A 24,277-nucleotide genomic window follows, 5' to 3' on the forward strand; every position below is an offset into this window, starting at 1 on the left:
TTGACAATGCCAAAATTCTTATTTCCTTCTGAAAAATGAATGACTGTAAAATTATGCATAATAGTTACCTATATACTCCCTGGTAACAACATACCCTTATTGGAGGAAACCCTTGCCTGGATTTCCAACAATATCAAAAATGAAACCATTACCCTGGGCGATATATATATCAGCTGGTTAGACCTCTGCTCTAACATTCTATCTTCAATCAACCTATTTCATTTTAATCAGGTTATCATTTCTACAACTAACCCTAGTAGGAATGACCACTGTGGCTCCACTTTAGATTGGGTTCCGGTCACTGTACCCAATAAAATATCTTCTGCCTGCACTCTCCATAACACCTTCAGTGACTAACTCCTCACCTTTGTTGACCTAACACCCCCTCCTTTCAAAAGCCACATCAGTATAAACAAAGGAACTTAAAAATTCACCCCACTGACCTTCATAGATGCACTAAAAACAGATTAACTGGTACATGCTAAAAACTCTCCCTCTAGATGTAGTCAACTACCTCAACTCAACATTTCTACATACACTAAACAGCCTTGCTCCTCTTCGTTAAAAGCAAATAAAAGCAAACCATGCCCCATGGCTGAACAAGACTACTAAAGAACTTTTAAAAGCTAGAGTCAAAATTTGGAAACTATGGCTAGCAAATACCCTACAGACCTGTTGAAATTTACACTTTGAAACCAGGTAAAAACATTAGTTAATAAAGACAGGAAAAAAATACCTAAAACTTTAGAACTACAAGTTAAACAACCAAAAATTCTGGAACTCCATTACATCACTAGAAATCCAGGCACAAAAAGCAACCCATACCCACACCTTGACAAAGAAATAGCCACACACTAATTCAGTTTATCAATACTCTAGCACATATCACCGCTACTTTTCCACAAGCCCAAATCAGCCCAAATCCTGCAACTCCTTCAAAATTATCCTCTTGCTCCCCTACCACCACATCCTCCCATTCCCCTCAAAACCCCTCTACCCATTCTACACCCAAGTTCTCTTTTAAACACAATCCAACCACATTAATAAAAAGATACTTCAAGCTCAAACCTTGCGCCAATGCTCCTGATAACCTACTTATACAATTCCTAAAACTAGCAGCCAAAGCTACTCCCCTCCCTTTTCCCATGCTTCTAAATTGATACATCCAAGAATCTTATTTCTCCAAAATCTGGGAAAAAGCTTTTATTCTTACTCTTCATAAAGGTGGCAATAAAACTGATCTCAAACTTCAGACCAATAGTCATTGTCTCGCCTACCTCAAACATCTTGGAAAAATTTATACATATTCAAATTCTAAACTTTCTGCTTCACAACCAAATCCCATCTCCCACACAACACAGATTTATGCCAGTTCACAGCACCACAACTGCTCTCATATTTTATAGATGCAATTAACAGAGCCCAAGACACTGGTAAAATTGTCTCCTCCCTATTCAGGGACATCTCAAAAGCATTTGACAGTCTCAGACCCTTTACTTCTAACCCAACTCTAAGACTGGCTTTCCCACTCCTCTCAACTAGTTCTCAAGCTACTTAGAAGATAGACAAGAGGCCATTAAATGACAACGTTCCCCCTCTCCATATCTTAACACCTCTACTGGAGTTCCCCAAGGATCCATACTAGAACCCCTCCTATTCAGCATTTTCATTAATAGTTTTCTTTCTTCACTAGGTCAGGGATGACTCCTTAAATATGCAGATGACTACTATTGTACGCTCCACAGAATCCATATCTGATCTACAACAAAAAACTCAACTGGCCTTTACCTCCCCTGAGCCCTGGACGTATAATAATCACCTATCCTTAACCCAAGCAAAACCAAGCTCATGCTATTCACCCCTAGGAATACAACCCCCTTACAACAAAGCCCAATTCACTATACATTCTCAAAGTAACAGCAACAGAGGATGTTACCCCACATAAAAGTAACCGCAACAGAGGATGTTACCCCACATAAAAATGTTAACAGTAATAATAGACGAACACCTGAAATTTGGCTTAGACATACACTACAGCATCAGTAAAATGCACCAAAAGCTAGCAATCCTCTAAAGGCATAAATACTTCCTTAGCTCCTCCACAAACCAAGTCCTAGCTTCCACTTGCCTATTAACCTCCCTCTTGTATAGTGTTCCACTATTTTACTAATTTTCACTCCTCCCTAAAAGCTAAACTTGAGATCTGCTATAACAAAATTGCTTCCAATGCCAAATTTGACACCCATCATTGTACTGCTCTTTACTCTCTGAACTGGCTTGAACTACATCTCCTACTGGCTTGAACTACCTCTCCTACCTGCATCTAACAAGTGCACATAAAACAATATTTAAACCAGACTGTCCTTTTCTTAGCCTGATATTCAGTTTCTACCATCCAAGACCACCACTCGAATCCAAGAATTATCACCTTTTGCTGGTACAAAAACTAAACCTGCCAGCTGTCCAGCTTCTACACTTTAGTTCGGTAGCCAAAACACGGAATGCCCCACCCTTAACTATCAAGACTACTCAAAATCTGCAGCTTTCAAAACTTCTGTAAGATTACTTATCTGGAATTGCATCGACATCTTATCTCCTCCTCTCAAAACCTAATGTGCCTCTGCTGAATGCCGACATTTATGTCGAACATTTATTATGTATTAATACCAGGTGTAAGCCTAACTGTTCCCACAGTCAGGAACAGGTATAAAAGGTCTCTTGCTCCTCTTTACTTTTGTCTATTTGTTATACCTATAACATAACCAATTGTTAAATATGTAACCTTTTCTGTATATTCACTCAATGTATACACTCTGTGGACTTGCTATTTGTGGAACTTTTCTCCCGGGCCTCCACTGCAGATAGGCTCATACCAGCCCATTGGACTACCCCGGTAAACAAATACAAATAAAAAGTTATGCTAGACATTTACAGAAACAGCATTTCATGATTAAATACGTATGCAGTTAAAAAAAATACAAGGCAGGTGCAATGGTTTGGTTAACACAGCTTGTATAACAGGACATCTGATTTCTACAGTTTAAAGTACCATTTTACAAGCTTGCCAGTTTTAAGGCAGAGCTAAAATTGAGGAACAAGTACTGATACAAAGCTGACAAAAAGGAAGATGATAAACATAACAGGAAGAGTAGAGAATTGCAACTGGAAGTCCAGATTCCTAAATCACAGTAAAGATGAATTGAAAAAATGAAATTAGGTGGGTCTATATTACACTATCAGCTGATGAAAAGAGTGAACGCTCTTTCATCAAACAGATAATGTTGAAAGACCTAAACAGCAATGACAATGAACATCTTTTTTTTTCCCAGGGAAAAAAAAACGTGGGCCATGTCTTCGGGACTGCCATTTCCTCCACTATGGTGCGATCTCAGTTTGTATATTTAAGTATGAGGGCACAGCCCCCCCCCCACTCTTTTTGTTTTAAGGGTTTTTTTTGGTTTTTTTTTTTTATGGCAGAGCAGCAAATTGTTTTCCCGGGGGGGGTGTCGCTGTTCCGTGTCTGCTGTTTAGGGCTTTCGATATTATCGGTTAGATGAAAGAGCGTTCGCTCTTTTCATCGGTCAATAATGTAATATAAACGCATTTAGGCAATATTGCAAAGATATCCTCAAAGATTAAAGTTGTCACATGCACTTAAAGTTTAACACACAATTGATTTAGACAACCTAATGAATGTGACACCTTTAAGGTGCCATATCCAGGCCAATGTTATTCTCTACCAAGACAAAAAAAATTCACTGTAGAATCCCATTCACGGCAAGTCTATAAAAGATTACACTGAAAATATGTAGCAAAGCTGTCAAAACATTTTTATGGGATTACATTTAAACATATCCTTGAAATTTATCTATTATCAATATTTTGTCCTCAAATATATAAATGGATTGATTAATCAGGTGACTGGGCTGGTCCAATGACCATTTCCAGCCATGGCTGGTGTTAAAAGAGGAAAGGGTACATGTAAATAAGGTAATAATTGGTTGTAATCAACTAACATGTTTTTGAAAGGTGGGATGAACTCAAAAGCACCAAGGAAAACTCACACATCTAACAATTACTTGAAGTCCGGATTGAAACCTGGCCCCTGGGGCTATGAGGCAGAGATTCTATAAATGAGCCATTACACTGCCCCCTCAATAACACCCCAAAAGTGGTCATTTTTCATATCCTTAGCAACTATACGTTTAACAGGACTATAAATATAAAATGAGATGTATTTACTGTTGTGAACTACTGAACTATCCCAACAGATTTTCAGTATAACAGAAAATCTCAAAGAAAAATATGCTGCAACACTACTGAACATTTCTAGATATAGAAGCCTGCAATTCAGTAGTAAAATGAAGTCTCAAAACTTCTGCAATCTTCAGTAGTAACAGTCAATAAAAGCAGCTCCTTTGCAAACATCTCATGAGAGTCTTCTTGATGCAAGATCCAAGCCAAAATTATAATTTCACACTCCAGAAGTAGATTCCGTGCAAGTGACAAAACCATAGCACCAGATGCAATAATTTTCACATTCATGATATACTGGGCTGGATATATGATTTGGGACTGGATACAAGACATGGCAGCCATCACATACATGAGGTTATGTTAACCATCTAAATCAAATGTTTGAAACCTATTATAGTTCTGAACATGCATTTAAATTTGCATATGCAGTCATCATAACTTGTCACTCTTCAAAATTTTCATCCACAGTTTAAAATATGTGTTCTTTGGAACATCTTATAAAAAATCTGGTAATCGTATTCCTTGTGGCAGAAAAAATTTTTTTGCATGTAGACAATCTTTTGCATACAAGTGGTTTTAACAGTCCTACAAGATATAGAAAGTCGCAGTGCCATGGCCATACAGTATATTCTGTTCTGCTTCAACTTTTTTCACAACCAAGATTTATTTCTTATGTGATGGAAGTTTAGGTTTTACCATTATTTATTTAACCTCCACTTTTTCAGGTTTGACAAGAGTTTTTTTTTCTACACTCCTCCCCATGTTTGATATAAATCAGTCTTAAAACCCCACAGCACTTATTTTTATATGGCTCTGCAAAGCCATTTAACCCACAAAGTACTTGGACACACTTTTAACCAGGTGGCTGTCAAAATCCACTATCAACCATATCACAATCCTCATTTGGAAGCAGTCTGCAGCACTACACACTTCTCCCGAAAAAGCTGTTTGACAGCTTATGACATTATCTCCATAACAAAACATTACCCATTATAATCTGTTTCAGCTAATATCTATTAAAGCAGACTTCAGGTGCCCCTTCAGCAATGTTTTTTTTTTTTCCAGAGTAGAGAGTCTTGGATTAATCTGACTCGTTCAATTTAAGGACAGCTGGTGTTGCACTTTCTTTAGACATTTACAGACAATCTAGTAATATACAATAAGGGGGATGCGAGAAGGGCAAAATCTCCTACAATATCTAATTTATGTTTTACACAGACATACTGTTAGAGTGTAACATTGACCAAGCCATTTAAATTCAACTAACTGATAACCAGAGCATAGATACAGCTATACAAGAGAAGGCAAATCAGTGACTTCACTGAGATGAGACTATCAAAAAATACTTTAGTGATCTCAAAATGGTAACAATCCTATACCAGGCTGCCATTCTTAATTACCCTAAACATATAATCACAGCATAGTAGCCCAGACAAAGTGGAATTTTATGTACCATTTGCTGTCCAGCATCCATCATCAAAATAGCTTTTCATCTGCGTTAGCCATTTCCTGGGACCAGTCATGTCTGGGGATGCATAGTATTCATTTTTTTCTTTTGCTGTTTTTTGATATATACAGCATGCCCAAGTGACCCTTTCCCACTTGAGTCAGAGTATTCAAGAAATCATGTTTACCTAGGTTACTCCCCATGAATGGTTACCTTAACTCCTCCAGCAGGGTCTGTTATGTCAGAGAAGCTTGCGACACAAATGAACAAGGCATCATTTTTCTTTACTGCTCTTCCCTCTTCTCCCCACCACCACAACCTCACACAGGTGGGTATGGTGAGATACATTCCCAACAGCATTACAACCACCAAAGGCATTAGCAAACTATGCAGTGTTGTGTATTCAACGACATGCATACAATCTTTTTTCCAGCAAGATGTTCTAGTACCAGGCTCAAAGACTGCGGTTGGGGATATACAGATGATACTTGCAATGCATGGATATGCAAATATATTTTGTATGCACACTATACATGCCATTCATCATAGTCAACTAATCAAGTATGCAAGAAAGCCTGTCAAAAAAGGTTTTGAAAAAGATGTCTAGAATGACAGTGAATAGTGAAGGGAAACAAAATGCACCAGATCTCACATATCCCAGCTCTACAGTCTTAAATGCATTGCTCTCAACCCAGTTTGTTTTTTCAATTACGCTCGTTATTTTACGGCATCAATCACACTGTGCTCCCCAATGCTAAACTTGAACCAATTTAACAAAATGATCCAGTCAACTTTATTCTACAGTCACTAAAATAAGAATGTTGCAGCCTTCATAACACACTGCTCTAGAAGTAACAAGTTGCTATGGAAACTTGGATAAATGTCAGTAGACCTAAAGTTGAGCAGTAAGGAAAGCTGAAACACATTTTGTAATAACAGCTTGCATTTGTATCGAGATGGAATGCATTTAGTCACTCACCTTCCGGATCAGAAGCTGTGACTGAGGCCCACCACTGCCTTCTACCTCGTAGCGAATTTTATTGAAAAGGGCCACATTATACTGCTGTTCATAGGATTTCTTAAACTCTTCTAGAACCTTTACAGTCTTCTCTGCAGAGAAAAAAGTAATCAGAAAAAAAGGCATCAGTTACGACACTTGCATAATTATAATAAATAGTCAAGTTCAATGTCACTGTTGTACACAGTCCCTTAAAATCAACAATTTTAAAAATCACCCAGAATTTACACAATACAAGCTTGAAAAAGTCTTAGGTGTGCTCACACTAAATTAGGTGCTTCTTGACCAAGTACTCCAGGGTGGTCTGACAAAGGTACGTTTACTTACTTTATTTTACGTTAATTTGTTAACTCAGGTAGATTAATGCTCCCAACAGTCTAATTTCAGCCTCAGTCTGGATGTGAAGCAGCATTTTACCCCAGGAAATTAACACACACACACACACACACACACACACACACACACACACACACACACACACACACATACATAAAATAAGCTTAAAGTTGGTTGAAAGCCATTTTCCTGCATTTACATAACCATTTGCTGCACACTTAGTCAATACCCTCTCACATTTTGACTAAATTCCTGCATATTATCTTTACAACATAAATGTTGCAATTCAAATGCAACCTGAGAAACTGTGCACTGCAAGACATGTGTGCGCTCATTAACAATGTAACACCAGCACCACCACTGGTATTGATGGTTCCCTTTTACATATATCCTTATTACTTTTCCAAGTGCTTTGGGATCCTTCAAGTAATGAGAAAGTGAACAGATGTAACAAAACCCAGCCTCAGTTTTCAGCAAGGTAACAAATCCCTCTGATCATCCAAATCTGTTCTTATGCCAGCCACTCTCCAATTCCACGATCATAGTTTTCCTTGGTACACGGTCTTACTGTGTACTTCAACACAACAGCCTGCAGACCCTTCAAAGTTTTATTTTTATATCCACAATACCAGTACCCGATTAAATCCTTTGGGAGCAAATAACCACTTTCTCCCAGCCATTAAGACCTAATATTTTCATCTCACTTGGGCTATTGCACAAGTCAGATGCCCATCTGACCATTTTCTAAACCTTCATAGCCCGTAAATTTCTGGTTAACACTGCTTTTATCATTTGAATGTGCTAAAATCTAAGTATAATGTGCAACTCGTTCTGAAATTGATGCAATTGAAAAAAAAAAAAAAGCAGCTTATAAAAGCTTACCCTGGGTGCAAGAACAGTAGAGAGCCAATAGTACTGACTTGGACCGAGCTGGGCTTTCTGAAGGCAGAAAAGCCACATTAAGCCCCAAATATTTTAAATCCATATTATACAACATTTCATCAACAAGACAGAAAACGAGATGGTGCTAAGCTAGCATAATTTACATCAGTAATGTCCTATAGCACGCACTTGTGATGGTAATCTAGGAGTGATCTTTCAACCACATTGCATCTCTCTTGAAATGCTGGTGCAAAAGCAGTACTGATCTCATCACTTAATCACATTATATTCCGAGCAGTCATGGAGGATTTAACTTCCTGTGTACCAGCCAAACTAAAGGATTACAGTACCTCGCAACTGTACAGATATTCGCAGAATGTCCAGATTTTTTGGCATTTTCAGTTCATGTCTCAAATTTTGGTTTTCTGGCAAATTGAGGATTGATGTCAAACTATAATGACAGACATTTCAGTTTCAGACTTCATACCCATCAGAAAATTCATGCTAATAAAAAAAACTGCTATTCCACCTACTTTGTAAGAGCAATATTTAAAAGTGTTCCTATTTTTGGGTCTTTGTCCCCCATTACTAATAGAGAAATAAATCTGTACAAAATTATTAAGTATGTTTCTGACCAGTCTTCAACATTTTCCTCTTCTGTACAACTGCGTGTTAGCTGTCCGTTATTTCTACCTAGTACACTGTTACCATTTTGGTACCTAAACCATAAAGGCCATTTAATAACATTATATTCTACCCTCCTGTAATTCTTCCTACCTCTCATCTCATGAAGCTGTAAGTGCATATATGCCTGCACTCCAAATTATACTTGTGTACTCAAACACTTGTTTTAATTCCATTCAATGATTTGTTACACCACCTTGCTCAAATATTATTCCGTCTTGTATGCTATTGTGTTTTCAATAGTTTTTGAAAATTGTATTGTACTTGTTAACTTTGTTGATATTAGCTTTGTAATATTTGTTTGAGCTTTTCTCACTGGGCCTCCTTTGAAAATGGGCTAATTTTGCGGCCCAATGGACTTTCCTGGTTAACCAGCTCCAAATAACTAAATAAAAATATGAACATAAAAAATGCAAATAATGAAAAAACTAAATAGTTACTTTATATGCACGTCTTTTTGATAGGATGATCCTTCTTCATGGCTTCCCTCACCCCTACAAAAAGAAAGTCTACAGGTCTTAATGGAAGTGCTGCAAATATGTAGAAATGAAATTGTAGTAGCTCTTACTTGTTCTGAAGGTAGACTGTTTACAGCTGCAGTATACAGAATGAGAGGAGCAAGGAGTAAATACAAAATACAATATTTTACAAAATATGGAGTGAATGAACAGTTTTAAATACTGGTGGGTGGGAGGGGAGAAGGTTTAACTTCAGAACAGTGAAAAACAAAGATGAGATAAAGGAGAAGCAGCAGGCAGAGTGGAACTTACTGTAAAATATCAAAAGCAGACAAATAGGAGCCATGCTGCACATTAGCAGTACAACACCTAGAGGGAGTACACAACCATTGTTTTTGTGTCTTTCAGCTTTTCCCAGTTAGGGGTCGCCACAGCGCAACTCCGGTCCGCTAATGATTGGCAGAAAATTTTTACGTGAAGAGTTGCCAGCCCTGAGACACAACCTTCAATGAAGGTACGCCCATTCACGCATGTCTCCACGCAGAAGACGCTCTAGCTGAGAATCTAACAGGACAACTGTAATGATATAAATAAATGAAATGCAGGAGCCATGGGTTTGAGGGCAAGGAAAAAAGGGGGCAATAAAATACATTTCTTAATGGGGAATGGCAAGACAAATTTCTTCCTTTAACTGGGAATTATAAAAGATACAAGTTCATAGGTGAGCTACAGCAAAGCGCTTATGATAACAACAAACATTCTCTGTTCAAATCACCTGATTTCGGGAAAAAAAAAACAATGGGAAGGAATTCTGAACTACAGAAAAAATTTAGTCATGTGTTATAAAAATGTTCTGCTATTATACATTATATTTTGGAGTGGTGTTTCTATATTATACCAGGAAATGTGATCCTGCACCATCCCCCCCCCAGCATCAAGGTAAAAAAATAATCTTGATGCCAAGAATCATAATCTATACAGACATTTTCAAGAACTAAGACCATATGTTTATAAAATGTTTTACTGGGACTGCAGGACTTCTACAGTTTGCCTTGTAAGAATGATAAAAAAGCAGCAATATAGCTTTAGGCAATGAAACACAAGATACATGGTTTGAGTAATTTGGTGGAAATAAAGACAGCTGTACAGAAGTAGAGAGATACAAACTTGACTTGCTTGCTAAGCATTTCTTTTTGACAAACTGACTTTAGCAGAGACCTTTTTTTTTTTTTTTTTTTTTACCAGATGATAGATGGTTACATACAAAAAAAAGTGGGCAACAAGGTAAACACATGTCCTTCAAACGACAAGTTAAACTAATGTCCCTCCTGGCCGAGCTGGTGAGAGTAGGGGATACTTTCATACACTTACAATAGCATGTTACACTGTATTTACCTATTTTATACTCATCCATTTTCTAGTGCCCTGGACAAAAGTTCCTGATTATAAATACCACCTTAGGCCTTCCCTGAAGACAGACCCCTGGCCTAGTGGGACTATACTGCTCAACAAAGAATTAAAAAATAAACATGCAAATGCACAAGCTAAATGGAATATTGCCTCAATTGACCACGTATGAGAGAAAAACCTACTACGGAATTTAAGTGGAAATGCAAGGTTTTCAGAATGAGAGGAATGGATTTTTTCTTGCTAGCATAGAATGAATGAACAGATTTACTGGACAAACATGTGCAATTAAGGGCATAAAAGTACATTTTGACTGAAAGAATAAAAAGAGATGGTCATTTGTAAACATTACGGAATACTTTGGAGAGGTTGGTAGATACCATACTTTGGAGAGGTTGGTAGATACCATACTTTAAAAGATAAAGTAGCTGGAAGCATACTAGCAGCTTTTAACAAGTAAAAAATGAAAATAGGAAACAAGTTGGTTAAGCAAGTTAAAAGTGAAAAAAGACAAGATGTTATTAGGTTTATATCCAAAAAACAAAAAAAGGTAGACTAGATAGTTCCACAGAGAAGAATAATTACAAGGCTTTGATGAAAGTGTCTAGGGAACATGCCGAACGATTTTGTCAATGAGCAAAAGTGGAATGAGTCTGTATGGAAACAGAAAAGAAAGTGTACATGGAGATGAAAAAAAAGTGAAATTTAATCCAAGCAATAAGTAAACATGGCGAAATAACTGTTGAGATGGAGTTAGTCCACCAAACATCTTTTATTCGTGGACTGTTAAGTAGGCTAATGACCTAAGGGTGCCTTTCAAAGTCTAGCCAAGTTTTCCTGAAAGAATAATGATGTCCTGTATTCAAAATAGGACACTGAGGGGAAGTTTAAGGTGTATCAAGGAGGCCATCAACTTGGCAAGAGAAAGCAGTGACTTTGCACATGTACAAGAATACAGCACATATGTAGTGCATGGAAATCAGTGATTATCCTCCAACAGCTGGAAAAAGAAAGCAGTGCTTCTACAGCACAAAACCAAATCTTAAAATGTAAATCACCCCTATCTTCTATGGTTAATATCCGGTATCATACTATAAATCTACCAGTACTCATAAGCAAATGACAGAAGAATAAAAACCAAATATGACGGACTGTGCTGGTAACGTGTCCCGTAACTTTTTCCTAATAGAATCACTTAAACAGTCCTCACCATGTGTTCATGGCTTTGAAAGCAGGGAAAACCATTAATATTTTTTCTCCTGTAATTTGAAATACATGGAGCAGATACATCTCCATATACTGATCAGGTATCTGATCATGACTAACAGTTTTCGACATGGATGCCAAGATTAACCTCTCAAAAATTTCTTGGCACATTTCTCAAGCACATAAGCTGCTACAATCAGCAATACACGCAATCCTCCCACAGTATCAATGCAATGGTGTGTGACAGATCATCATTTAGGACAGAGATTTAACTAAAGTTTCGAGAGGCATCTATAAAAAAGTCAGGGCTCAGACAACCGGAAAGTGGGTAACTGAATAGAAGGTCCCACTGGGTACAGCTTTAAGCAGAGATGTCCTTTTAGTATACACTTGTTTTGGTTCTATATTTTGTGTCTTTCGGCTTTTCCCGGTTGGGGGTCGTCACAGCAGAACTCCGGTCCGCTAATGATTGGTAGTTGATTTTTACGTGCAGAGTTAACAGCCCTGACGCACAAATTGTGAAGTGAAAAGTACAATGAGGTACAGCATTCACAGACTAAGTGCAATGATGAAAGCCTTTCTAAAATCTTATGCCGATAATTTAGCATTATAAACAGACTAAGCGGGGCTTGTGTAACAGAATTTTGAATGGCAGTCTAGGAGTACTATGGACTGGACAAAAAGAAAAGACAGGAATCTGGAAAGGTATCATAATGGTGTTAACAGTATTCAAGTCTACAGCCTTTTTTGAATAGTAAAAACAGAAATGCAGAAGTGACAAATTTGGAGAGAACGTGTTTGAAGGGAATAATCTACATATGACTTACTGTTCAACTACAGTCAGCTTTGAAGTACCAAATACAAGGATTTTGATAGGAATTGTGGGAACAATACATACAGGAGAGGAATGAGGTTTAAAGGAAGGCAGAACTTGAATGAGCTGCGTGATGTCGGACTGAAAATGAGTGGGTAGACAATTGATACAAAGTTAAACTGGGAGTGTGTGTATGGTTTCTGATGTAAAATGCTTGCAACTAGGATTCTGCTGGCGTGGTTTGTTTTCATTTACATAAATGATTGCTTATGTCATAAGTGATAGTTTAATAAAGATGTTTCTTTGAGAAAAAGGGCAGGAACTGAATAATGTGTCTAATGTTGCTTAGGTTATACGATATACAGCAATATACGTGAAGTAGGTTTGTTCATGTTAATTTTTTAATACAGTTTGATTACTTTTGTATAAATGTAAATTTGCGTATGTCACAAGTGATAATTCAATAAAGGTGTTTAAAAAAAATAATTTTTTTTTTTATTGAGGACACGCACAGACAAACTGCCATTTCTGTTTACTTGCTCCATTACATCAGTCAACTCTGTTTTAATTTGAATTTTGATTGGAAAGGGAAGTGTCATGAAATCTTGCTTGGATGTTGATGTCATAACTATGCATCAACCACTGTTAACTAAAACTGAAAATTACCTTTTGTCTAAATTTTCATAAGTGTTCACATTTAGGAAATTAAAACCTAGAGAGTGTCAGCAGCACTTTTGCTCAGCCAGACTTGGCTTTCACAAAATGGCAAGGAACTCCTCTAGGAGAGCACTTTTACTGGCATTTGCAGAAATATTAAAAATTATGCCAATTAAACACTCAACTTTGAAGCTATACCAGATACAGTGCATGTGGTAGAAACAGTCTCCCTCAGTATTAGCTAAGGTTTCAGTTGACAGCATACAATAATAATTCATAAGTTGTTTGGTTTTAGAAAAACTAATGTTCATATAGAAATATTGCACATTTTGATATCTACTAGCAAACCAGGTTTTTGGTAGAAGTTTTAACTGCAGTCTAGTTTATACAAAGATATAAATGCGCTTAACTAAACAGTGACCAATCCAATAAGTTAAAATGAAAATAGAAATATGCACAGTGAATGTTAATTTGGCTGCCATAAAAGGTTTTACTTTTTTTTTTTTTAAAAGGGATATTTTTAAAGTAAATCGCAATTTTTTTCTACTTGTATATTTTGCTCTTAAGAAACCGAATTTGAAAATTACCACTGAAATTGATGGAATATACAGACTAAGTAATTAGAAAGTTGGCATTTAGCATATTATCCAAACACAGAATGGTTGAAAGATGGTGGCAAAAATTCTAAGGGACTTTATGAGGGAGTGGATATATAAAAAAAGACTGCAAGAAGTTATGATTTTGGACAAATACTTGACCAAAGAGAATGAGGCATTTTAAGAGTAAGCTGAGGTAGCCGATGGAAGAGGAGGAAAGACTGATAGACAAAATAATTTAATTGTAATAAACTTAAAACATCGTAACATGATTAGATGATGAAAATAAACACAAAAGTATAAAACGTTTAAATAGCAAGGTATTAAATAGGAAACACTAAGTGATGCAATGAAGTAATGAAAAAAAAAAGTGAGCCAGTTAGTTTTTTGTATGCAACACTCAAAAATAGAAAGTCCAGGAGTAGCAAGAGTGTTCTCCCTGGTCTACTTTGTTCAGATTACGCAACCCAATTAACATACAAGTTAGGCATGGAAATACATTAATTTGTTTATGAAAGTGGTATGAGATTTTATAAAGGAAGTTTTTGGAGGATATGGTTTTAAATGGGAAAACAAAGAAAACAAATATTGAACAGAAACATACCTTTTAACTGTCCCAATTTCCACAGAATGCCCAGATTTTTGCCTATTTTTGGTCTGTTCTTTATAAATCTGTGGTTTTCTGGATGTCTGTGGCATTTCATTGAGGACTCAACTCCCTAAATGAAGACAGGCACTTTACTTTCAGATTTCAGAACCTTTAGAAAATGTATAGTAACACAAACCTTTTTATTCTAGGAACTTTCCACGTTTCTAAGAGCAATATTTAAAAAGTCTGAACCGATTTCTGGGGCTTTGTCCCACCATTATTTTTGGCTTTGTCCACATTTTTGTGCTAAGTGGTTGAGAGCTATATGCAGGAAGGATAAACAGCTTTACCAGAAACAAGTTTAAGAATAGACAGGATGAAAAGTGTGGCATTTGGAAAAAGCAGGTGAGCTGTAGGCATTAAATTACCATGTGGCCATTAGAAATAGAAATTCCATTGACTTGCATTTGCCAACCAGATTAATCTAAATGAGCCAAAGCCAGCAGACCGAAGCAATTTTACATTAGAGTTTATAATACAACTGATTACAATTCAATGAAAATAAAGTAATAGTAAAGGTCCACATTTATCAATTAAAACTGTCAAATAATTAAGGTACAAAACAATACAAGTAAATGTGTGTCCTTGCACATTCTAAAATCACTTCTAAGGTGGCCCTCCAAATTTCCAGCAAGTACCCAAGTAGCGGGTGTATGTATGCTTTTCTTTTTCTACTCTGCATTTATTTCACAGCCAAGTTAGTCTCAGATTTCCCTGCAACTCTTAAATGGGAAAACAGGTAGCATACAATAGACAAATATATTTTAATAGGAACTGGCATTCTTAAAGGCCTCTGCATATAATGCTGCAAAGTTTTTGGAGAAAAAACTTACACTGCGGATTTTTTCCCACGTAATATGGAGAGTATAAGCAAATCCCAAATAAAAATAAAGATTGATGAAAAAGATTGAAACTCTTACTTGACATGGTTCAGCTCACTGTACACCCCCCCCCCCCCCCCAAGTATGAAAACAATTTAATGGAATATACTATATTGCAAATGCTAAAATAAAACCAAATTTAACATCAAGGCAGCCCAATGATGCAGTGGTTAGCATTGCTGTCTGTCAGTATTAAGTTTGCCCAAACTCTCTATTGATGGCCAACGCTTAGAGTGAACCCACATTCTCCAATTTGGTTTGTACCAAGGGATTATCTGCAGACTACACTGACAGCTCTGGAAGGAACTACACTTAAAAACCAGATAAAAGAAAAATAAAGGAGAACTCAACCCAAAAGTCCAGCTTTTCTTTGGAAAAAGTGATTTTCCTTCCCTGTAATCCAACACTAAACGCTTTCATACAGAAAAAAAAAAACATTTAATTAAGATTGCCTTTCTTTCCTGCATTTGGCTCATTTATTATATCACAAAGGCTACTATAGTGGCAGAGTAATTGTTAGGTCACTTACCCAACTACAGAAAACAATGTCTCAAACAATGTCATTTCAATATCTGTTACAAATTGCCAGCATCACACATCAGATAAACAGTGCAAGTTGCAGTCTTAAAGGCAGGGCTTTCAGGCTTAGTTTTCAGATGCAAATGTCTTTCCCTTTAGTAAAACTCAGTGCCACACAGAAAGAAAGCAAATATATTAATCTAATTCTTCTTACTTGGTCATTATTTGATTTTGCATTTTTTCTACAATGTAATTTTTGTATAAGTGCAGGTTACTTCTGGAGTCGGAGAAAGATCAACATCAGACAAATTCTAGCTACAATATTTAAAGCTGTGAATGTGACACAAACCATCTCAGCCCACATGACAGCTATTAATCACAGGGGTCAGATTTCTCACACTTGAACATTAAACAGTTGTTACTTGGAAAACAATTAACTCTGTTACATTCCAAGCCTGTCATTCAAACATTCCTCAAAATGCTGCAACAGATATAGCCACTGATGAAAAAGCAACACAGTTATAAAAGCAGATAGATGCCGACAGGGAAAAGGAAGCAGACACAGCAAGCACATTTGTAAACTGATGGGAGAGAAAAATAACGGTAAATGATCCCTTTGTCATATAGATTTCTTTCTGTCCCTCTAACATGACATCAAGAAGGCAAAGTCATAGACTGCAAAACAGAATTATGCTAGCTACAGCAATATCCTTCAGATCATTTTAGGGTATAAAAAATAAAATAACAGTAACCATTTATTTTGATACAGAGGCATTAGCAGTGCAAAAAAGTTCAGGATTAGCTAAAAAAATTTTTTTTTAATTTTTGGATGCAATTCACCTTTAATGAAAAACATTAGGAAATGGAAAACAATTGCACTGAACTTCCTGAAAGTTAGAAATTGACACGGACATGTACATAGATCTTATAAGGTGGATGAATAAAATGTATTACCTCCACAAAATAGACAGGTGAGGCAGGTTACTCAAAGAAATATATTCATATTATTTAATTTTATAAGGAAATTAAAAAAAATAAATAAAAGACAGTTGGTAAAACAATTGGGAAGAATGATTATGTTTAGTAGGCTGGCCACTGAACTGTAAAATTGTGGATGATTTGAGAGCTACATCATTTATGGGCTATTTGACACCCCTCCTCTGGGCCAGAAATCAAGGAGTCCCAATCCTCAGAGACAACAGTGAAGAACGTTCACTTGGAACAAAAATACATGCACTATTTCCAGATGCAGCTTTCGGCACAAAGCACGATTTCCCTTAAGAGCACACAGGGAAGACACTCCCATCCTAGGGCTGAGTTTCTCTCTCTCTCTCTCTCTCCCCAGGTCCCCAATAAGACTCTACAGCTGTGTCAGTGGGGAGTCTAGTCCTCAGGTGAGTGTTCCAAGCCAAGTCCTCCACCACACACTCTGTGAATCCAGTACTCTGTGTCCCTGCTGCAAGTAGCTATTTGATTTCCACATACACACACAAAAGACTGGCACAGATCTGCCAACTATGCCCCCTCTGTCCAGACTAAGTTGGGTAATGCCACCAGAACAATCCAAAGCCAGCTACTCAAAGGGTCTTACATGGGTACCCAATTATACTCGGTAAAATTAATAAAAATGGTATTGTTTGATCAATGCAGCAAGGCTTTCAGAAGAGGCCAGTGTCACCAAATACAAGTACTCTCATAGGTTAAAATATTCTCTAAAAGACCAACCGAAATGAAAAGTTTAAGAACATTTAATAATAAAAATTAAAATACTAAATACCTACTTACAATAAACACCAGAGTTTCAATCACATGCAATACTGAAAACAGATTGATAGATTCACATAGATGAAAAAAACAGTACATACCTAATCTCACTATATTTTACTGATTGATCTAAAGAATTACTATTTACCGGTTACTTACTAAAGCAAGGCAAGATGAAGTGGTAAGTGATCCTTTTGTAAGGTTTCAAAAACAGGCTCATCTAGTATTAAAACACAATTTCAGTGCTGGATTACAGAATATCACCACATACATCTGGCCATCTCACTTCTGGTTCCAAAACTACCCCTTTACTAGAAACTGAACCAGAATCTAACATGTTTTAACACACACAAACACACCCACACAGCTTTGCTATGTTACAGCATCTGGAAGTTATAAAACCATTTCAACACTTCCACCCTTGCAAGGTAGCAGTTAGTTCACCCCTCGGGACAATACAGTAGAATTCCCAGTCCTGGTTTTCAGACATGTTGTCTATGCCTGCAATCAGAACTCTAAGATACAATCTTTATTGCCTACACCAGGTAATTTAATTTCAGAATATTTTCCAAAGTTAGTGGGACTGAGATAAACCTAGTCTCTTCCAGGATCCTCTGTTAAAAATATATGAATTTCAACAGTTACAATACAGTCTAATATACAGGTGTATTTTTCTGTCCAGCAGGACCCACTGTTGGAACATTTTTAACACAAGCAGCTTTACAAATCAGTTTGATATACAAATGAAAATTTACTAACTTCCAGCTAGCTCTGTTGTCATATGTTACACACCCACTACCCTACAGCTCCTTGCATAGCTGGCAATACCTCACCATCACAAGCTACATAAAGGAGCTATGAATAGTACACAATTGATGGTAAAGATTGAATGGAATCAAGTTTTTGAAAATCTGGCTATTATATAATATGGAATAAGATGATTGTGGCAATAAAAAAACAAGGTCATATTTAATACGGGAAAAATGTAAAACTGTTTGGATACAGAGATGTACAGACAATTTTTGTATCAATGTTTTAATTTCAATAACCATTTGTCATTTTACAGTAACTTGTCAAAGTATATTAACATGTAGGCAAGTAGGCACCAGTTAAAAAATGGGACCTCAGTAATATAGCACCATTGAAAACCAGCACCCAAAGAGTATAATGTCATCTAACACTGCAATTCAAGGTCAGACAATCTGGAACATAAAACTCTCAACTCTCCAGAATTTTGCCCAATAGCTTTAGTCTGTTCTTCATATAATTAGAATTTTTCTGGCAAAACAGTGAGATTTGGAGTGTAACAGACATTCGTTTCAGACTTCATATCTGTAAAACAATGCATGCTAATTCAAAATCTGTTATTCTAGTAATTTTCTAACATTATAATAGCAATATTTAAAATCTATCCCTGATTTCTGGCCTTTGTCCATTTCTGGCTTTGTTCTATTCTTGCACTTAGAGGTTGAGAGATATGGGCTAGAAAAAGTAAGTCACTACATGATACCAGTTACCAAGTTGCACTACCATACCATAGTAAAATGTTGCCTTGCTGCTCACTTGAATTTTGCTTTAGAAAGGATGCATTTTACAGTATTGTCAAATTAACTCAGTAAATTGGATACCACTTTCAAGAAGACAGTCATGGTGGTCTTTTTTTGACTGAGGAAATTCATGTGTGCCAGCTCACATCCTAAAGTACAATTTTTTTTCACATAACTCAGTCAATTGGGGATGGAAATCTCATGATGTCTATCAGGATTACAAAAACATGACTAGTGTGTTTTCAATTGTAGTGAGTTAAGATGGTGAATAATTTCAAGCCACTGTAGAACATTCAATGATCAGGACTGCAGGAAAGATAGACAGTAAATCTGATTATATAATGGTAAGCTTGCTCTAGTTTAGCACCAATTTCTTACAACATGCTGTGATGTCCCCAACTGAGCCAGTAATCGAGGAGTCCGAATCCTCACCACTGATAAGAGGGACATTCACTTGTAAAACAAATGGATACACTCAGTATTTCCAGATGCAGACCTCACTGCATCAAGCACAATTTCCATTAAGAGCACACAGGGAACACAGTCCGGGTTCTGGGCTTCCCTCACTCTCTCCTGACCCCCAATAAGACTCTCCACTGGTACAGCTATAAAGTTGAGCCCTCAGCTGCATGTCCCAGGCCAAGTCCACCACCCTCTCTGAAACCAGTGCTCTGTGCCGCTGCTCCAAGTACATGACAGGCACACACACACACGGGAAAGGCTGGCAAAATTTTACTAGCTATGTCCCTCTGCCTAGATGATAATGTAAATACTGCCACCAGAACAATCCAAAGCCAGCTACTCTAAGGCTCTTTCAAGGATACCGATTATACTGACTGAAATTAATAGTAGTTACAAATGGTAGTGTTGACCACACAGCAAGGCTTTCAGGAGCGGCCACAGTGTCACCAAATAAATACAAGTACTCTCAAATGTTAAAATCTTCTCAAAGACCAGCCACAATGAAATGTTTAAGCATATTTGATAATCCATAAAAAAGAACATGAAAATACTAAATATCTATTTACAATAAACGCCAGAGTTTAAATCACAGGAAATATTACAATAACACACATTAACAGATTCATACAGATACAAAAAAACAACAGTACTTAAAGTTACTATGTTTTCCCTGAAAGAATTACTATTCCCTAGTTCACTTACTAGAGCAAGGTAAAACTAAATAGGTGAGTGATTCTTCTATGTCTGGTTTCAAAAACAGACTGCTCTGATACTTGTCTCATCTAGTATTAAAACATTTCAGTCCTGGATTACATAATGACATAACATCACATACATCTGATCTGACTTCTGGTTTTCATACTACTCCCCTTTACTAGAAACTGAACCAGAATCTTGCACATGCGTTACCATACACAGAGCTTTGCCAAAATGTGCTATAGCATCTGGAAGCCACGAAACCAATCAACACTTCCACCCTTCCAGGGTAGCAAATAGTTCACAGTTAAAGACAATACAGCAGGATTCCTAGTCCTGACTGCAGCCAGAGATGAACTGTCTGTGAAAACAAGAACTGTAAGATAAAATCTTTATGGCCTAAATTAAGTAATTTTATTTCAAGATATTTTTCTAAAAGTTAGCTGGGGTTGAACTTCACCTCTTCGTTTCCAGTATCCTTTGTTACAACAATTTAATAAGTTACAACAATACAGTCTGACACAGGTGCATTCCTTTTTTTCTGTCCAGAAGGATCCATGGTTGGTACACTTTTTAACACAAGCAGCTTTACAAATACATTTAGCAAAAGCACTTGTACGAATCAGTTTGATATGCAAATGATACAATTCTTTACAGACTTCCAGTGAAATATACTGGCATATGTTACACATCCACTGCCCTACTTCTTCTGGCATAGCTGGCAATACATTGCATCACCAGAACAGGCACCCCTTTCCCCAAACAAGTCTCCATAAACTGCAAATATCGAAGGGAGGTGCTCTGGACAGATAGCCTTGCCAATTATTCACTGAACTGTGCTACATTTGCCTACCAGAAGAACTAAGTGCAAGTTCTTAGGTGAGTAGCTAAAAGAACTGTTAGCCAATTGCTGTAGTTACAAAAAACTGCCAGTCCAAAGCACATAATTTTTACCATGCAGACCTGCATAATCATACAAATGTTAAAGAATAATTCATGCTGCAAATTTAGTAAATACTTTACATGGTTCTCTGCATCAAATGCAAGCAATTACACAAAATGCAAGTCAAAGACAGACCTGCATGCAACTGTAAAGCTATGGACACTGCAAATCCTGAGAATAAAGCAAAAATGGACCATCAAACATTTTCCAGGGGAGGAGTTTTATGAACTTCAGGTTTACGCCCTTTCTTGTGTACTTAATATTCAACCACTGAAACTTTTTTTTTTTTTAATATTTAGAATTACAGAGAAGGACCAAAAGCTGTTTGTACAGAGGATTAAGTGTAATATTTACAGCATGTGAATTAAGATAAGCTACTAACGAGTCACTCCTGTAGGTTCCCTAAGCCTTTATTTACTTACTAAGCTAAGTCAGTTAACCAGACAGTGCTCAAAACAATTTGGTTAATCAGGGCAGGACAGTGGATATCATTGCTGTCTCACAGCAAGAAGCTCCCCAGGTCAATTCTTGGCTGGGGTGTCTTCTGTACAGAATCTGCATGTCCTCCAAGTGTTCATGCGGGTGCTCCAGTTTCTCTTATAGTCCCAATACATTCAGTAGGTAGGCAGGACACACTAAATGGGCTATACGTGTGGGTGTGGTGTGAAAACTACCAATGGAAGGTCTAGCCACCTGGCAGTGCAAACCTTGGCTCTAGATGATTGCCAGTGTTGAAGACATCCTGACACCATGTGCTAAAATAAGAAAAAGGGGTTGTGGATGGACCTCAGTGGTCTCTTAGACTGCATGTGTACAGAAAATATTCTACAATGTCGTCAAAAACCGGTACCACACAATGGCCAGAAAGAAATCTGTGCAAGCAATTTGTGCGTTTCTTACACTCCAGAGAATTTTATTATGTACGCAAACTTCTCTATTGCAGACAATGGAAATCACCGTTTGAAGGCACATCTGACTGGAAATTGACAGCAATGTTCCTAAAGAGAGGAAAGCAGTATCCAGTTTCTTCAAGTAAAACAATATGGGAATTTCAAATTACCAAGCTATTTAATGTCATAGCAAGATATTAAACTATCTGGAGGACAATACCTATATTCCTCTTCATTTTAGGGTTCAAGTAGAAATCAAAGATCAAAATTAGAATTCTTTTAATGTACCGAACTAATGTCTCTACAAAGTTTCACTTAATTGGTTTCAGTTTTTTGTGTAGCCACAACAAAACAGCTAAAACCATCACCAATACTGATGGTTAGTAACATCAGCCACAGCATGATGATGAGGTGGGGATTCCTACGAAGCTGAATTACGTTGCCCTGTCACAGCACTGACTGCCTTGATAAAACACATCCGTGGAGGCAGCATCATTTTTGCTCAGTTAATACTTAAGTTGCAGTCTAAGACTTTATGCTCAGAGTGAAATAGTGTGACCATCTGTACAGGCCCTTGGAGGTTTACATCATCTAAATAATGTAATTCAACAACTGATCTAGTGCATCTACGTGGTCAAAGATTTACAGCTGTAATCTTATTCTATAAACTACCTCACAAGGCTCAGAAGCAGTGAAGACCATTTGTTAAAACACTGCCACAAACTTCAAAAAACTCATCTGTATGGAGGTTGGTAGAACAGTTAAGGTGTTGACCTCAGAAATATAAGGTGCACACTTTGATTCTTTACTTTGAAAGGGTAAAAGGCTAAGCTTAAAATGGCCCACCAGGGTAGCTGGCCTAGTACCTGCCTTTAAACCTACACGATTTTATTGTGCACTGGTAAAATGATTTACTGCTACACAGTGATTTAATCGCAAAGAAATGCCAAACAGAATTTCCTTACCTTAATGACATACTGCCTAAGAAGCAAAAATAATATTTTTGAAGATGCACCTTCACATTTGCACCAGTACTAACGAAACAGACCAATTATGTTTTTGCTAAACTTGACGGTTGGGCACAGTGATACAAGGGAGGTAGTGTAGACATGAGCAGGGAAAAAGTGCATCACATGCTATAATAAGCTATAGACTGCAAATAAATGCATCCAGCATTCTATCAGACTAACTCTGCCAAGAAACTGTACTAAAATTAGTTAATCCTTGACATGGCAAAGAAAAATGGATATTGGCTGTGGCTAAATACAGGAAATTCTGCCTAAGTCACCAATCAGAAATGCAAACTAAAGCAAAATGGCCAATGGGATAGGAGTCCATGAAACCTGTGATGCACATCTCAAAGGATTTAAGACAGAATTCATAGACTATGCAGTACAGACAATTCAAGCCATATCTCCCAGTTGTCCAGAGTTTTGCCTCAGTTTTGGTCCGTTCATCAAAATATGTGGTTTTCTGGTACATCACTAAGAAAAGAAGTAACTAAATAATGGCATACATTTGAGTTTCAGAGCTCATGTCCTTAAAATGTATGCTAATACAAATCTTGTTCTTCTAGCAACTTTAAGTTTATAAGATCAACATTCGGTATCTGTCCCCATTTTCCAACCTTTCTGCTCTACTTATTTTAGGCTTTGTCCAGAATTCTTGTATGACGAGATTAAGTACGAGATGAGCTACTATTACTTTTTTTTACAGGCAACGGACTGGGGAGATTGCAAAATGCATGTAAATCTTCTTCCCTAAGCAGAGATCAAACAGTAGTTATACTGAGAACAAAAGACATGTGCATTCCAGATTTTGGATATGGCAAAATCTAATCCACACTTATAACTATATGACGTACACTGGGTGAATGAAGGGACTCTGCATTTCAATTCTCATTCCTGGAGAAACTGCTACTAACATTTTTATTCCCTGCCCTACTTTAAGCACTGTCCCCAAAAACAGGAAACTACTACCTTATTTTCTAAGGAGATGTCTGGTGGAAAGTTTATGTCAATCTGTATATTAAAAGCAACTGTCGAAGAGACAGCAATTTGTTTAAAAAAGTAGTTATTGTATTCTACTTTCTCCAACCATATTTTTAACAGATTTTTGGTGCAGCTAGACGATTTAGAGGCAAGGTGCCTGACACACAATCAAT

At 37.0% G+C, this 24,277-nt stretch overlaps 1 protein-coding gene across 1 annotated transcript in view; it reads right to left on the reverse strand.

Moving 5' to 3' along the window:
• The window catches only part of LOC122790935 (protein Niban 2-like), a 1,255,142-nt gene that overhangs the window by 797,238 nt on the left and 433,627 nt on the right, over positions 1-24,277 (reverse strand). Inside the window, exon 2 of the mRNA XM_044058638.1 lies at positions 6,684-6,814. Coding sequence (XP_043914573.1) covers positions 6,684-6,814 — 131 coding nt within the window. The remainder of the gene's footprint in view (positions 1-6,683; positions 6,815-24,277) is intronic.

This window comes from Protopterus annectens, chromosome 16.part0, assembly GCF_019279795.1.
Source record: "Protopterus annectens isolate FY-2018-M chromosome 16.part0, PAN1.0, whole genome shotgun sequence".
Classification (NCBI taxonomy): Eukaryota; Metazoa; Chordata; order Ceratodontiformes; family Protopteridae; genus Protopterus; species Protopterus annectens.